Source organism: Ambystoma mexicanum, chromosome 6p (assembly GCF_040938575.1).
Source record: "Ambystoma mexicanum isolate Mex_15411 chromosome 6p, UKY_AmexF1_1, whole genome shotgun sequence".
NCBI lineage: Eukaryota > Metazoa > Chordata > Amphibia > Caudata > Ambystomatidae > Ambystoma > Ambystoma mexicanum.
Genome location: NC_090935.1, coordinates 291,765,448 through 291,780,657, shown reverse-complemented (window position 1 = coordinate 291,780,657; position 15,210 = coordinate 291,765,448). Strand labels below are relative to the sequence as shown.

Sequence of the window (15,210 nt, the reverse complement as noted above, 5' to 3'; positions counted from 1 at the left end):
TGTGTCTGCCCCCTGACTAAGCCCCACTTGGTCGGAATGAATCAATTTAGGCATATATCCGTCGAGTCTCGTGGCTATCACCCTAGTGTAGATCTTGGCATCCCTATTTAGCATGGATATCGGCCGATATGCTCCGCACTTCCCGGGGTCTCTACCCTCTTTGGGGATCACTGTAATGAGAGTTAATTTGCATACCCAAAATGCCTTGCTGTTGTGGCTCAGTACTGGAGGTGTACTTCCAGGGATTGCTACTAGGTGGCGTTGTGGAATGTGTGACTTGGCTCAAATGGACTTTTCTATTATCACCATAATATATATAAAGAGATGGAGATAGATATCCATGTCAACATGATTTTGTTACTTATACAATTCCACACTGTTTCACCCATTTGCACCAAATTGTGCATAGTTGCCTGTTGGGACACTCTGGACATTACTAGCTACATGACATTTGGACTCCCCACCCCTTCCCCCGGATTGTCATCCTCCCCACACATGAGGTGATTGTCTGAAACATCAATGTAGTCGTACAAGGACTGGTCCCAACGCGAGCAACAAAACTCGAGGACCAATCCCTAGGATGAACGGTTTCCAAGATATTTGCACTTCAACAAACTGCGCCACGCCACGGTGAGGCGACATGTGGGGAGAGAGCGCAGAAGGTGCCAGTATGCAGCAGCACACCAATTCTGGCGTCCCCACCTCCCCCACCCCCCAATCTGCTCCGGGGTATGTCAGCCAGCCACACATGCCCATTCTCAGTGCAGTTTACTTCAGGGTGCAAAGCACATCAAGCGATAAGCGAACAGTGACCGACAGGATCATTGTTACCATGTTTGTTTACAGAAACCGTTCTGAGAATGGGTACTTCTGCGAGTTTTATTCATTAATAAAAAATGTTAAAAAGCCAGGGCTTTTACACCCTAGCCAGATGGCAATCCCTAAGAACTGGCACAGACAGTTACTGCTTGAAGCCAAATGCTGCGATCTTCGATTACCAGCAACCGGTGTTAGGGAGAATTCTCATTTATGGCTAATTTCCCTCACCTAGTGAGTCCCCCAGCAGCTTTGCTGGACTTCTGGAGTTTATTTTTTTCCACTTGGTAAGTGTGAGGTTTTCCCCCACTCTTACCTGTGTTTTGCCATGTGTATTTCTCTGTTTTTGTGATTGTGGACTCTGAAGTACACCACTTCAGTACCCCCTTTCTTTGTGTGTCACACAGCACCTTCAGTGCCATGGCACAGGGTTGTCTTTGAAACTTCCCCCGACTCCATTTCTGAGGCTGACTACAGTCCCCCAGAAAAGGTTAAAGTTGCCATTAACTTTACGTAGTCAATCTACCACAGATCCAGTACACCCCATCTTCCATGGAGTACTGGAAAGGGTTAATCCGTATCCCTTTTTATCTGTACCTCCTAGAGCATTGTTTCGCTTTTTTAACATTTAGACTTGGCTGGCGGCAGTGGCATCTACCCTAACCTTTCTACCACGATTATATTAGATAAACGTGGTATTGTTCTTGGCTATTATATTAGCCTCGAACATAAAACCGCTTGACCATATCGTCTCTTTTGGCTCCAGTTGGGTTTATTCGCCATTTCTTTTTGTTGAAGTCCTTCTTGTGTTTTACTTTGCGCGGCAAACTGGGTTCGCCTTCTTTGTTCACCGTCTTTTGGCTGGCTTCTGCTCAGAAGCCCTCCACCAGGCGCCTGGGTGTCTAGGTGAGCTGAATGTGAGGGGAGGGGTGTAGTCACCCCCTGCACAGGGTATCCTAGGAAATCCAAGTCGCACTTTGCCATGATTGGCTGAGGTGGTTGTCCAGGCTGGACAACCCCCCTGCTGGATGATTGACAGCCAGGCTGTGTGAATGAGGGTTTTGCGCATAAAAGGCAGGTCTCATGGGCTAGAAGTTGGAGAGTCGCCACTGGAACTACAAGAAACCGAAGAGAAGCGGAGAGAACGACAGCTGCTGCAACTACCCCGTCCCGGTGAAGCCCTGCTGCAGTCCTGAGCTATCTACCCTTCAACGAGAAGATCTAGTCTGGAGTCGTCTTCCCTTGATCCTGGTGGGGATAACCAGCTCATCTTCCACAGCCAGAGGATCCTCTTCCTTGGTCGAAATTGCTGCACGCTGCTGTAGTGGTCCGGATAGTTATTTGAAGATCCTCTCCTGTTTTTAAGGAGTGCACCTTTTATCCATTGACGCTGCTGCCGGCTTCATCCCTGTGTGGTGCAGACCTCCTTCGACATCCTCCTTCACAACGAAGCTCTAGGAACCGTGGGTCTGCGGGAAACCAACAGGAACAACTGCCAGGACACCAGATGAACCATTGGAATAAGGTACTGTGTTCTGCTTGAGGAAACTGGGTGAACCCTTTGTCTTTATCTCCAAGGCTTGCCCTGGTCTTCCCTCCTTCTTATAACTTTTGCTTCCGAACATTGACAATATCGAAGTACTTTTGGCTACATTGAATCGTGAACTGTGTGATCTTCGGCAATAGGCCCCCGGTGTCACTTGACCCTAGCTCTGGCCCTTTGACTTTTGAACTCCTGTCTCTGTGCGTTTCTCGATTCTGTCTGCCTAACCAAAATATTGCCTGTGATTTTTGCCTCCAACTCCCTCTGGGTATCTCGGGTGCTAAGTTGTTTTTCCCCGGTAGCATTTCATGTCACGGGTACGCGTTTATTTAGTAGACCGAAATGTCAAAAAGTGATCACAATCGTATTCGCGGTAACGTGTTTTGTTCGTAACACCAGTTCATTCAAACACAGGTTACTTACCTTGAGACATATTGTACAAAGTGAATTGGTTAGTTGTAGTATATAGAAGTGTTGTGTTTATAACAAATGGTTTAAAAATAAAAGTACTTATATCTTTCTACCTGAAACCTTGAGTCAGTGTTTGCTTGAGTCACAGTAATTGTGGTACCTTTGTGTAATCTCTGCTACTGCTCATATACTCTTGAGATCAGCCTGGCTGCTCCGCCACAGTGCCAGTTAATTATGCGTTGGGTAAATTCTGCAGTACCTTACATAACCGGATCAAACCTACATAATATATCAAATAGAGTTGTGTATGCCAGAGTTGCATTTACCATTCTCTATTAAATACTGGTTTTACAATGTTTGGGAAATGTCTACTTTATAAATTGGAAGAGTGGGCCACCAATCAGGAGCTCCTATCCCCTATCCAATTGGGGTTTAGACCTAAATTGGGTACAATGGAGCAGTGTCTAAACGTTTATCTTATAATTGCACACTCTGAATATTAAACGGGAACCTCTTTTTCCTGCATTCGTGGACCTGAACACAGCCTTTGATAAAGTCAATCAGAACAAATTATGGCACATGCTCAGGTCATATAATTGCCCACCAGATATTTTGGACAGCTTGGTTATCCTGCATAGAAATGAGGCTTGTATTCGATCTGGTAGCCAGGGGAACTGTGTGTAACATGGTTTCCCATTTAATTTAGGGAGTAATGGCACCCCTGCTCTTCACCATGTATATCAACTATCGATCAGGGAAGCTGATGGAATGCAATGCAGATGTTCCTAGGGTGGGTGCCTTGTCAATACCAGTCCTAATCTATGCAGACAACACTGTCCTAATAGTAAGGACTCGGAGGGCACTATGGGTTATGGTTAATCAATTTGCTTCTTGCATGAGGGACTTAGACTTGCAGGTTAATCCAAATCAATCAGCAGTAATGATGTTCTGTGGGAAGACATTCTTAGAAATTCCCTAAAATCTGGTGTGAATGGATAGAGGTTCCTAGAGTGACCCATTTTGACCATCTTGGTGTGCGCTCCAAGGAGAAATGCATTGAGCATGCACATATTTGAAGCAGGCCTCACTCATGAGTCAATTGGTAGTTTTTATAGGTTTATGAAGCAGCAACCCCTTTGTATTGTAAAAAAGGGTGCTTCTCCAGCATGGGGTCTGGCGTGGATTCACATGCTCATGAATATTCCCCGTCGTCCGGCTGGGAATCCTCAGTAAAAGAAAAAACAGATTCACCTTCACTTACAAACTGTATTTTTCCTTTAAACCAATCACTGTCCTCTGGGTCATACTGGCCCCATCCAATGACAGTCGCATCCCTAAGCCCCTCCTCTGGCAGCCTTCTCCAGATTTTTGCTGCACGCTTCAGTGTTGGGAGTCCTTGTGTTTGCTCTACGAGCTACTGCTATGTTTCATTGTGTTTTTGATGGAAAAAGGTTTATTTTTTTCCAAAAGAGCCTGTCTGCTCTTTTCTTCATCTGCCGACAGCAGGGATCCGTTGTCGGTGAATTTCGGCGATCCTCAAGGGCACGGATCGTCAAAGATTTCAGAAGGCCATCAGGCCTACTTCGTACCCTTCGACCATGATCGAGGAGAAGGAGGGAATGTCCCTCTTCAAGCCCTGCACTAAGTGCGGACTGCGGAATGTGTTTGTGGAAGACTGGCACCTTCAATGCCTCTGCTTACTGCACCCGGGCTATAAGGAGGTGGAGTGCGAGATATGCCTCCGGTTCTCTAAGAAGACCATGACGGACAGGCACAGTAAACTGGCAGCGTGCATTAACGCTAAGGCCTAGACTCTTGCCCCGAGCAGAGTCATGTCTCCCCCAGGACCGGCCACTCCGAGGAGCGGTCTTCTAAGTCCTTTTAGAGCGCCTCATCCACAGGGTCTAGGCCAAGAACTGCAAGTCCGGAAGCAGGTCCCGTGGTGAATAGGGCCCACTCAACCTCACCCTCAATCTCCATTGCCAACCGGCAATTGAGCTCCTCCTCAAAGAGGAAATCATCTACCCCGGCTAAACTGCGGGAGAAGTCTGAAGCCGTGGACGGAGGAGAAGGCCGAACTTGCCAAGCAGGCCAAATCGGCGCAGGCTAAGACTTTGTCGACAATAGAGTTGGTGGCAGTTGCCCTGACGATGGTGGCTAAGGGAGCTGACACTGTGAAGGTAGCTCCTGCAGCACAAAAGATATCCCTGCCCCAAGGCATGCAGAAGGGGCGGAACTGGCTCGGGCTCTGGTTCAAGCCCCGCAGGGGAGAAAAAACAGGGAATGGAGGCCCCGAAACAGCCCTCCCAGGCCACGGAGGTCTCGTCCACAGATGAGGAGGACCTGAAGTCCTTGTGCACGGTCTATGTGGAAGAAAGAAGAGGACGACGATGATGGTGCGGGCCTAGTTTTGCGATCCCACCAGCTTAGCCAAGGGATTTCTCTGGACATTGTCGACCCTTGACACCTTGGTGTCAGAGATCCAGAAGAGGATGCAACCGGGCTCGGTTCCAGTGGTCCCCCAGGCCTCTATTCAGCCTCCAACGAAGACGTGTCATCCGACGCCTCCATTTCAGCCTCCATATCCAAGTCAGGCCTTTCTCGCCCAGGAGACCCAGGCACGGGGACGGATACGGCTATGGACTATAACTAGTAGATCGCAGCGGACGGCGAATCTCTGCATCTGGATGAGCCACTTAGGGTGTCCCCACCATCAAGATGGGGTCGTTCCACCCCATGATTCAGCTTGTGCCTGAAGAAAACCTGTTAGGAGGGTTTCTTATGCCAGAGGCGCGAGGTTAAGAGGAAGAACATCATGGTGGAGCCTTTTCTGGACGATGTGTTGGACGAGTGCCTTGTCATGAAGAACCCTTGCATGGCTCCAGCCAAACGGGATAGGCTGGAGAAGTAGTATCGGGTGCCGGACTTTGCACACAAGTGCCTGAGGGTTGCAACCATTGCCAGATTCAGTGGTATCGGTGACCAGGAGGAAGCGTTCGGGTTAACCCATATTTGTATTTTATTTGTAAAGTGCACCTGGCCCAAGGGCATCAGGGTGCATTTCTTGAAGTTACAGAGACATAGTAAAAAACAAACAGCAAAACATTGCAGATTACATATAAGGTACATGTACAGTATTTTTTTTTTTTTTACTAGAGATTTACACGATGATTACAAATTAAGGGGCACGATAGCCAACATGAAGATTAAAAAGGTGAAGCGACCATAGAGCAATGTGGATAGCACAATCATTGCGGCATGTGGAGATTTTGCTAGTCCTGTACTAGGAGCCACAATTTGGCTTTGCACTTGAATAAGTGGAAAGAAGGTTTGGATCTGAGTGGGTTGAACAAGGAGTTCCACAATTTGTTGGCAAGGAACGGGAAACTGGATCCTCAAGCTTTCCGAAACTTGAACCCTGGCAAAGAGAGGCAGTGAGCCTGTGCTGATCTGTGTGGTTGGGTGAAAGTGTGGGGGAGAGAATCGTGTGGCCAGATATTCTGTGCCTGGCTGGCTAGGCATTTGTGCGTGAGTGCAAGAATTTTGAGGGTGATTCTTTGGGGGAACCGAAAGCCAGTGGAGGCTCGGTCTGGTGTCGGATATGCTGGTTCCTTGGTATGTTTAGAGCTGCCCTAATGGCAGTGTTCTGGGTTACCTTTAGCTTGCTAAGGTTCCTTTGACTAGGACCCAGGTAGAGGGCATTGCAATAGTCCAGTTTAGACATAGTCAGGGTTCTAGCGAGGGTGGTTCAGTTGGAGGTGGTAAGGAATGGTCGACCTGCTGTAATATGTTTACACGTGTAGCCAGACACTGAGGTTACGGCGTTAGTTTGTCTGGTGAGAGACCAGGTCACGTCAAGATAAATCCCTAAAGTGTTGGTATCATTAGATACCTTGATGGTATTACCATGAATGATGAAGGATTTGAATGCGGGATCTAGTCTGTTGAGTCTGAAATGGGAACCGAGGATGAGTGACTTAGTCTTCTCATCGTTGAGACAAAGCCCATGTTGTACCATCCAAACCTGGATGACCTGATTGACATCATTTATAGCTTTGGTGTCAGCTGTGTGGTCACCAGTGATAGGAATGAGTATTTGGGTGTCATCGGCGGAATTAGTGTAGGTTACACCCAAGTAGTCAAGAATATCGAAAAGCGGCTTTGTGAATACGTTGTAGAGAGTAGGTGAAACACAAGATCCATGAGGGACCCCACACAAGACTGGCGAGGGTTCAGTGGCCGCTGAAGGGAGAAGACCCTCATGGATCAGTTAGCCAGAAAGGATCTGATCCAAGTAGTGGCTGCATCAGAAAAGTGAGCTGCAGATTTAAGATGACGTAGAATTTGATGATTGACCAAATCAAAAGTTGCTGATAAATCTAGCAGTAGTATGAGGGCCAATTTGCCATTGTCTTCAAGGTCTTCAATTTGAGTTTTTAAGTAGATTGGGGCAGTTTCAGTTCTGTGCCTTGTTCGGAAGCCGATTGTCTAAGGCCAAGGAGTTTATTAGAGTCAAGATATTCCTGGATCTGCAAGTAGGCTGCTCGGTCGAAGATTTTAAGTAAGAAGGGGACGGTGGTGATGGGTTTATAATTTGCAGGATTGCTGGGGTCTAGGGATGATTTTTTGAGTAGGGGATGACCCACGCAGCCTTAAGGTTATCTGGGACGATACCTGTGTTGAAAGATGAATTAATGAAGGCTTTGATGAACAGTGCCAATTCGTGCTAGCCTCCTTAATGATGGTAGCTGGGCATGCGTCGCCCTGACAATTGGATGGTTTAAGTTTACTGATGTTTTCAACCTCTGTGATAGTGGCAAAAAGCGACATGGTTTGGAGGTGTGTGATGGTGGGAGGGTAGTGATAGTGGGGTTCCTGATATGCGAATCGGCCAGTAGACTGCATTTTCTTTGCATCGATTTTGGTTTGTAGAGATGAAATTTTGTTGGAGAGCTTTTTGAATGTTAGAACACCAAGTACTGTCATTGCTACAGGTGTCGGGTAGGACTGCAGGAGATTCTAGTTCTTTAAGTATCTTAAAGAGCTCTTTGGTATTTGATTCTGCTTGCAGTATGTGTTTGTCTTTTTTGGCATGGAAGATTGCCTCTTTGTAATTGAGAGATGCTAGAATAAGGCTATTCTTATTCGCCTCTGACGGATGGATTTTCCAACGGGCCTCAGATTTTCTCTTTTCCTTACGCAGTGCTCTTGTGTGGCGTGAACCACGACTTGAGGTGTGCACGAGGTTTGGGTTTCGGCAGTTTGATCAGGGCGATAGTATTCAAGGCTTTCAGAATAGCTTGATTATAGCTGTCAACTAAGACTGTGGGGTGAACACATGACATTGAAGCGTTGTTGAGAATAGGAAGGATTAAAGGGAGCAGTGTCTCCATCCCTATGTCCCTTTTGTGCCTAGTCCTATTGGAAGGTGCTATGATCTGTTTGGAGCCTTTGTTGTTGGCCTTGATATTGAATGTCATAATATGATGGTCTGACCAAGTGCAAGGTATGTTGGACACTATGTTAATGCTACAGTTTAGGTCGACCTCGTCGGCTTCTGTACCTCAGGGAAGCGAGCGGAAGGAAGTGGACGACATGGGAAGGAAGGTGATTTACACTGCAGCGTCCACTATCAAGGTGGTCAACCCACTGACTATCCCAGCCAGGTACAATAAGGAGCTATGGTACAAGCTGGTGCTTATTCTGGAGTTTCTCCCAGACGTTAAGAGGAGGGAGGCAATGGCTCTTTTCCAGAAGGGGGAAGTTGCGTCTGATCATGCCATTAGAGTGGGTTCCGGCTGATGGGCAACGGTGTCTGCCATTGTCGACAAGTCTGGATGAAGGCCCCAAATTTCCTGCAGGAGGCCCAGGCGACGGTGTTGGACATGCTCTTCGACGCAGAGAACTTGTTCGGAAAGGTAGTTGACGAGTCTCTGCAGGCCATCTAGGCAGGTACTGAGACGGTCCGTTCCTTGGGCACTCTCCAGCAGCAGCACTGTACTTTTTGCGCCTCCAGGGGAAGGTCGAACAGGTCTTCTAAAAGTTTCTCCTTTTTGTACTATGAGCCTTCCAGATCCATGACCCAGGAAGCCTACAGAGGCCGTTCCCAGGCCTAAGGTGGCGTAGGATGGCAGGGATGTCTGTCCCCCACGCGTGCGCCTTGGTGGGCAGACTAGGTTCGTCAGTGAGTGGAAAATGACCACCGACAGATGGGTGTTGGACGCTCTCGCCCAGGGACACACCCTGGAGTTTCAACGCAGGTGTTCGCGTATCCCTCCGGTTACCTATCAAGAGCACCACATCCCTCAGCTCCTGAAAGAGGTACGAGCCATGCTGCGCTAATGGGCGATGGAGTTCGTTCCTCAACAGCTCAGGGGCTCCGGAGTCTATTCCAGATAATTTTTGGTCAGAAAGAAGACCGGGTTCTGGAGGCCCACCCTATGCCTCCAGCGTCCGAACAAATACTTAAAAGTCCTAGAAATTCAGGATGGTCATGTTGTATCACATGCTCAGCCAACTGGCGGAAGGAGATTTCTTGACGTTGCGGGACCTGGTTGACACCTATTTCCACATCCCCATTCACATAAATCCTCAAATGTTTCTGCGTTTCGTAGTGCAGGGCCAGAAATACCAGTTCAAGGCCCTACCTTTCGGATTGAAGTGGACCCCCAGAATGTTCACAAAATGCCTGGCACCGATGACGGCTTATCTATGTCCACACGTATACCCGTACCTAGACGACTGGCTCATCCGTGCCTGCTCGCAGGAGTTGGCTCTCGGACACACGGTGGCAACCGTCCAGCTACCGACGGATCTGGGATTCGCCATCAACTATCCAAAGTCCGGTTTGACACCATTGGGAACGTGCTGTTAAGAGCCAGACTCAATACGTTGTCCTGCCTGCGTCACCGTTGTAGGAGAGGGTAGTAGCCATTCAAGGGAAGGTGCAGTGACTGTTGATAGAAAACATCTACAGTGCGGCTCGTCAAGTCGTTGCTCGGCATGTTCTATTTCTACCTCATCCAGCTCTACAGGTTACAGATGCAACCTCTTTAGGAGTTACTGGATGCTCGCTGTATACAGGTGTCTGTAAGCTTCGCAGACAAGATCCTGTTCGTCGAAGTTCCGTCAGGCGATAAGGTTGTGGGGCGTCTGCTCCAACATTGGCCGAGGCACAGGGTTTCAAAACCCGCCATACCAAGAGACGGTTAACACTGACGCTTCCCTGGAAGGCTGGGGAGCCCACACCAGATGTCTGCACGCCAGAAGCCTGTTGCTGCCGGAAGAGAAGGATTTCCATACCAACGTTCTGAGCCCTCAAGTTGTTCCTTCTGTCTCTGAAGGGCAAAGTGGTGATGATCTTCAAGGACAACATCAGGAAACGTGGGCACTCAATCCCCAGCACGCTCAAAGAACACCATTGCATACTCGCTCAGCAGGGAATTGCCCTCTTGCCATGAGTGGGAGCTTCGTCAGGACCAGGTGGACCGCATCTTCTCCAAGTGGAGAAGGCCCCAGATCGATCTGTTTGCGACGGCGGTGAACTCCAAATGCCAGACATTTGCCAGCAGATTCCACCATACGAGCAGCATGGGACTGGTTCTCCTTCCCGTGCGAACTGATGTTTCTGTACACGTTTCCTCCATTGGCTCTCCTGCTAAGAGTCATCAACACACTCACAGTGCCAATGCAGGATTATACTAATCACCCTGGCATGGCTGAGGCAGATTTGGTATTTGGACCTTCTCAGTCTGTCAGCGTCGCCTCTGGGTAAAGCTGCCAGTAGTTCTGGATCTTCTCACCAGAGAAGGAGGCGCAATCTTTCACCACGATTCTGGATCGCTGAACCTGAGGGCTTAGCTCCTGCAGCCCTAGAGTTTAGTGGATACGAGTTGCCTACAGACTGCAAGGAGGTCCTCGCCAGGGCATTGACGTCTTTGAAGTGCAATGGTCACAGATGGAAGCGTTTTGCTACGTGATGCCGGTCACAGAATATTACCCCGCTGATGTTCACGGCATTGCAAATTCTTCCGTAGTCTTTCCTTGGCCAAGGCCGACCTGGCACACGCTTCTATCCTGGTGCTTCTGGCAGCTATCTCCCGCTACACCAGGTCACCAGGAAGATCTTCACTGAAGTCTCACCAACTCGTCAAGGAGTTCCACAAAATATTTTTTCAATCTTTCCCACCGGTGAAGGCCACTGCCCCGGTGTGAGTTTCTGAAGAGCCCCTTGGAGCCTATGCATCGGGCCCCTCTTGTGGAAACCGCTTTCCTTGTGGTCATTACCACTGCCAGGACAGTAGGTGAGATCCAGGCCTTATCCTGCAAACAGCCATACATGACTTTCCACAAATCAAGAGTGGTGCTGCAGATGCAACCCTCTTTCATGCCGAAGGTTCCGTCGGACTTCCATCTCAAAATGCCTTTTGTTAGCTTTTTTATCCCAAAGCCTCTGTCGCAGGCTTAAAGGGCTTTGCACCCGCTGGCTGTCACTCGTGCCCTGAAGCTCTACGTGACTTCATGAACGTTAGTTCTGTGAACCATGGGAAGGGCCTGTCCAAGGCTTCCATCTCAAGGTGGCTATCCGGCTGCATCATGCACTCATCGGTTGGCAAAGCCCACTCCACCAGAGCGATCGCTGCAACAGCGTTCCTGACTGGTGGGCCCGTCTAGACCCCTGCAGTGCTGCTACATGGAGGTCCTCGTAAAACTTCACGAAGTTCTACTGCGTTGACAGAGATTAAAGGGAGGAGACCAGGGTCGGTCAGGAAGTGCTATGCAACCTGTTCGCTTGAGGCGAGTCTGTTCCGGAGGTAAGAGTTAATTGCTTCTGTTGAGCCTTGCCACCTCCTGTGGTTGTGTAATGTTGTACTGCTATGTATTCATTATTCTTGAGCATGTGGATCCATGCCCAACCCCATGCTGGAGAAGGAACAAGTTACTTACCTGTAACTATTATTCTCCAGCATGGGTCTGGCATGGATTCACATGCGAACCCTCCCTCCAACCCCTCTGTGGCTCTTCTTGGTCATACTGCCACTTTTCATGCCTACCAAATCTGAAGATAGCTGCCAAGAGGGGCTTAGGGAGATGACTGTTATTGGATGGAGCCAGCATGACAGAATACAGTGATTGGTTTAAAGGAGAAATACAGTTTGTAAGTGAAAGTGAAAAGTTTCTTTTTTTTATTATTATTATTATTTTTTTTTTTGCTCTTACCGAGGATTCACAGCCTGACGACTGGGAATATTCATGAGCATGTGAATCCATGCCAGACAACAATAGTTACAGGTAAGTAAAAAAAGCTTTTAGGACTATCCACATCAACCTCAAATTTTGCTCTACATAGAGAGATGGGCTTAAGTTTTCTCGGAGACAAAACTGGCTGGTTATCCAATATAAGGAATATGCTGGGGTCAAGTGAACACCAGCACTTTGTTTATAAACCTGCACTTGTAAATAATGTGTCGCTATAAAGAAGAAAAATGTGGTGTGAGTTTTTGATATTTAGGAGACTCTGGAGCTCCCGAAACCTATGAATAGACAAATGATGATTATTTCAACAAATAAATGAAAGAATATATTGTCTGGTCTTATTGTAGGTCTCGGAGGGTACCAATAAGAGTTTGTTTTCAGTGCATTGAGTTTGGAGAGGGTAAGGGGGGGGGGTCTAAGCTGTAGATTGAGCAGAAACGTGGAATCTAAATGTCCCATGTGTCGGGCCATGTTTGAGGACCTTGCCCATTTCTTTTGTCCAGCGCATGAATCCCTAAGGAGGAAGTATTTGGTACATCTGCTTATGGGTAGAGGTTTTAATCAGTATCTGCTTGCCCTTTGCTATTTGTTGTATGTAGCCTCAATCACTATTGTTTGGAATCTATCTCTATCCATTAGAAGTGCATGGAGACTCTGAAAAGGAAAAGCAGTTGGGAATGTAAGTGTGGGAAGGAACTGTGCATGCTAGGTGTTTGCTAATTTAACTATCGAATGGTAATTGTACGTATTTTCTTTATAGAAACGCACCATGAAAGCTGGGAAATTCTGTTATGACGAAGTTATAATTGCTTGTCCTTTTGCTTAAAAATAGTAGAATAGTATGGCATTAAAGGAAATGTGATCAGAAAGACAGTTTCATAGATAAACAGTAACATTGGTGCAAAAAAATGTTGTAAAGGCTGGCTGTATAAATACCTTTTATGATTGTATGCTCTGATTTTAAAAATGTTGACTAAATACTGTATTTGTATTTATGAATGTTAAACTGATGCATCTTTTATGGATTTTATAATCCGAAATAACTCTTTATCCATGTGTAAAATGTTTTGGCTAAGAAAATCTATGCCAATTATGCTGTGCCAGTAAATTATGTGTTGGGTAAATGCTGCAGTCTGTTACATAACCGGATCAAACCTACCTAATATATCAAATGGAGTTGTGTGTGCAAGAGTTACATGTAAGCAATTTATTTTGCACTGTATTATCCTTTTAAAAAGTGGCTAATTACTTTTTTTTTTGTTTCTCGTTTTAGGTTGTAGGCAAGAAAGGAGAAAGCCATTAAGAAAGGAGATACTATGGCCTTATTTTCAAAAGGAAGCTCTTGGATAAATTATTCGTCTTAGCCAGCGACTCTCAGGCGGTCCAATGATGCCATTACCAGTTAATCATTGCTCTTTAAGATTGGACTCTCATTAGAGTGGTTTTATTGTAATCTGGGTACATGTATTTGTAAATAAAATAAACTAATTTTGGCAAGCTGATGTCGTCAGTCTGGTATTTGTACTGCTATGTCCTGTCAACTTTCCTCTATACTTGTGTGCCATTCCCAACAGGACCATAGTGCTCAGTGAGATAGAATTTAGAAAAGCAAAGGTGAACATGCATGCCACCAACCCCCATGCGCAAAGGTCTCCCCTCAATGCGCTCCTAGACTTCCCAGACCCTTTCTCTGCGGAGGCTGGTACTCGCAAGCACGGTGTGCAAGAACATTTGCATGCCCTTTGCTTCAGCCAGGCACAAACAATTTAAAGTTGCTATTTGTTCTTGCGTGTAGGCCTCCACTCCCGCTTTGTAGCTGTAGCCACTGCCACTTTTGATGCACATGTTTCTCCAACACAGATCTATCTGCAGTACCTCTACTTAGACTGTTTGGGTTTCAACTTTTCAAAATCTAGACGTCGCCCATATCTTTCTAAGGCGCCTTCAACGGCTTTCATCCCCTTTAAAACATTGCATGCTTTTACATGTCTTTTAATGCACCCTTCTGCTGTCCATGCTTTTCAGTGCACCTGTTTCTCAAAGCCTTTGTCTGAGCAGGGTCCTCCGGAAATGCAAAACCAAGCAAGACTTACCAAGGTTGTACCGAAACACTACAAGGAAACTGAGGGGTTGTGTCTTTCCCAAAAATAGGAGATTGCATGAATCCTGACATTTTTACCAATTACGATTTCTAAAAGTACTGCTTTGGCAAATCCTTGATGTGTTACTAGAGCGGTTTATTATTTTGACACCACATTAGATTTCTGCCTTTTGCAATACAGGTTTTGTTAATTTTGCCTAGGTCAAGCCATGGTTGCATTGTATGCCATGTACCTTGGTAGAGAGCACTGGGCATGTCGGCACCCATATGATCGTAATTTGTAAATGGTGCTACAGACCATTAAGAAATGTGAAAATAAATACCTCATCGTTACAATTCTATCCGAAGTCTACGAAAACCTTTTACAGCTCGTACACAATATGTTTGTAAGAGATCACTTCACAATAAAACTTTCACATTGTCTCTTGGCAAAATTCAGATAAGGTAAGTCGGGTCTTGTGTTGGGGAATGTTCGCTTGAGGGGATGAGCTGGTAACTGATTTTTCTTAGGTGGACCACTGGACCTTTGAGATGCATCTGTTTTTCACCTCCCATTCCATGGACTAACTGGCAATATGTCAATATCGAGCATGTTTAGGTGTGTTAGCAAGATATAAGCGTATATTGAGAGTCCCTAGATATTTAATGGCCGTGTCTGGCATGTGGAGCACTAACATTAGCTTATGAAGGCAATACTGGACATATAGTGAAAGTACCTTGGCAAATAATGCAGGTACTCTGCTTATGGCTAGACAATTTAAGCAACATTATGCTACTACTAGGAGCATATGATGTGATGTATCTGTCCATATGATGTCTTTTCTTGCTTCAGGGTGGGCGTACCTGAGGATATGGCATACTAGTCCAGGATTGAGTATAATCCTACATCAGTGCTACATATGCTTGCACAGTGTGCATATGTTGTAACAGTTTATTGAGAAGCCACCCTCAACACAGGGAATTCCTTTCCTCCCCACTCAAGGTAGGATGCAACAAACTGTTTAACATATTCTTTTATTCAGCCCTACTTCAGACAAACATCTTACCCCTTTGATCTCCCCCCCACCCCCGGGCTAACAATGAG

At 46.6% G+C, this 15,210-nt stretch overlaps 1 protein-coding gene across 1 annotated transcript in view; it reads left to right on the top strand.

Moving 5' to 3' along the window:
• Nucleotides 1–13,524, top strand: part of TXNL1 (thioredoxin like 1) — a 226,981-nt gene extending 213,457 nt beyond the window's left edge. Inside the window, exon 8 of the mRNA XM_069627028.1 lies at nt 13,299–13,524. Coding sequence (XP_069483129.1) covers nt 13,299–13,328 — 30 coding nt within the window. The 3' untranslated portion in view covers nt 13,329–13,524. The remainder of the gene's footprint in view (nt 1–13,298) is intronic.
• The last annotated feature ends 1,686 nt before the right edge of the window (nt 13,525–15,210 follow it).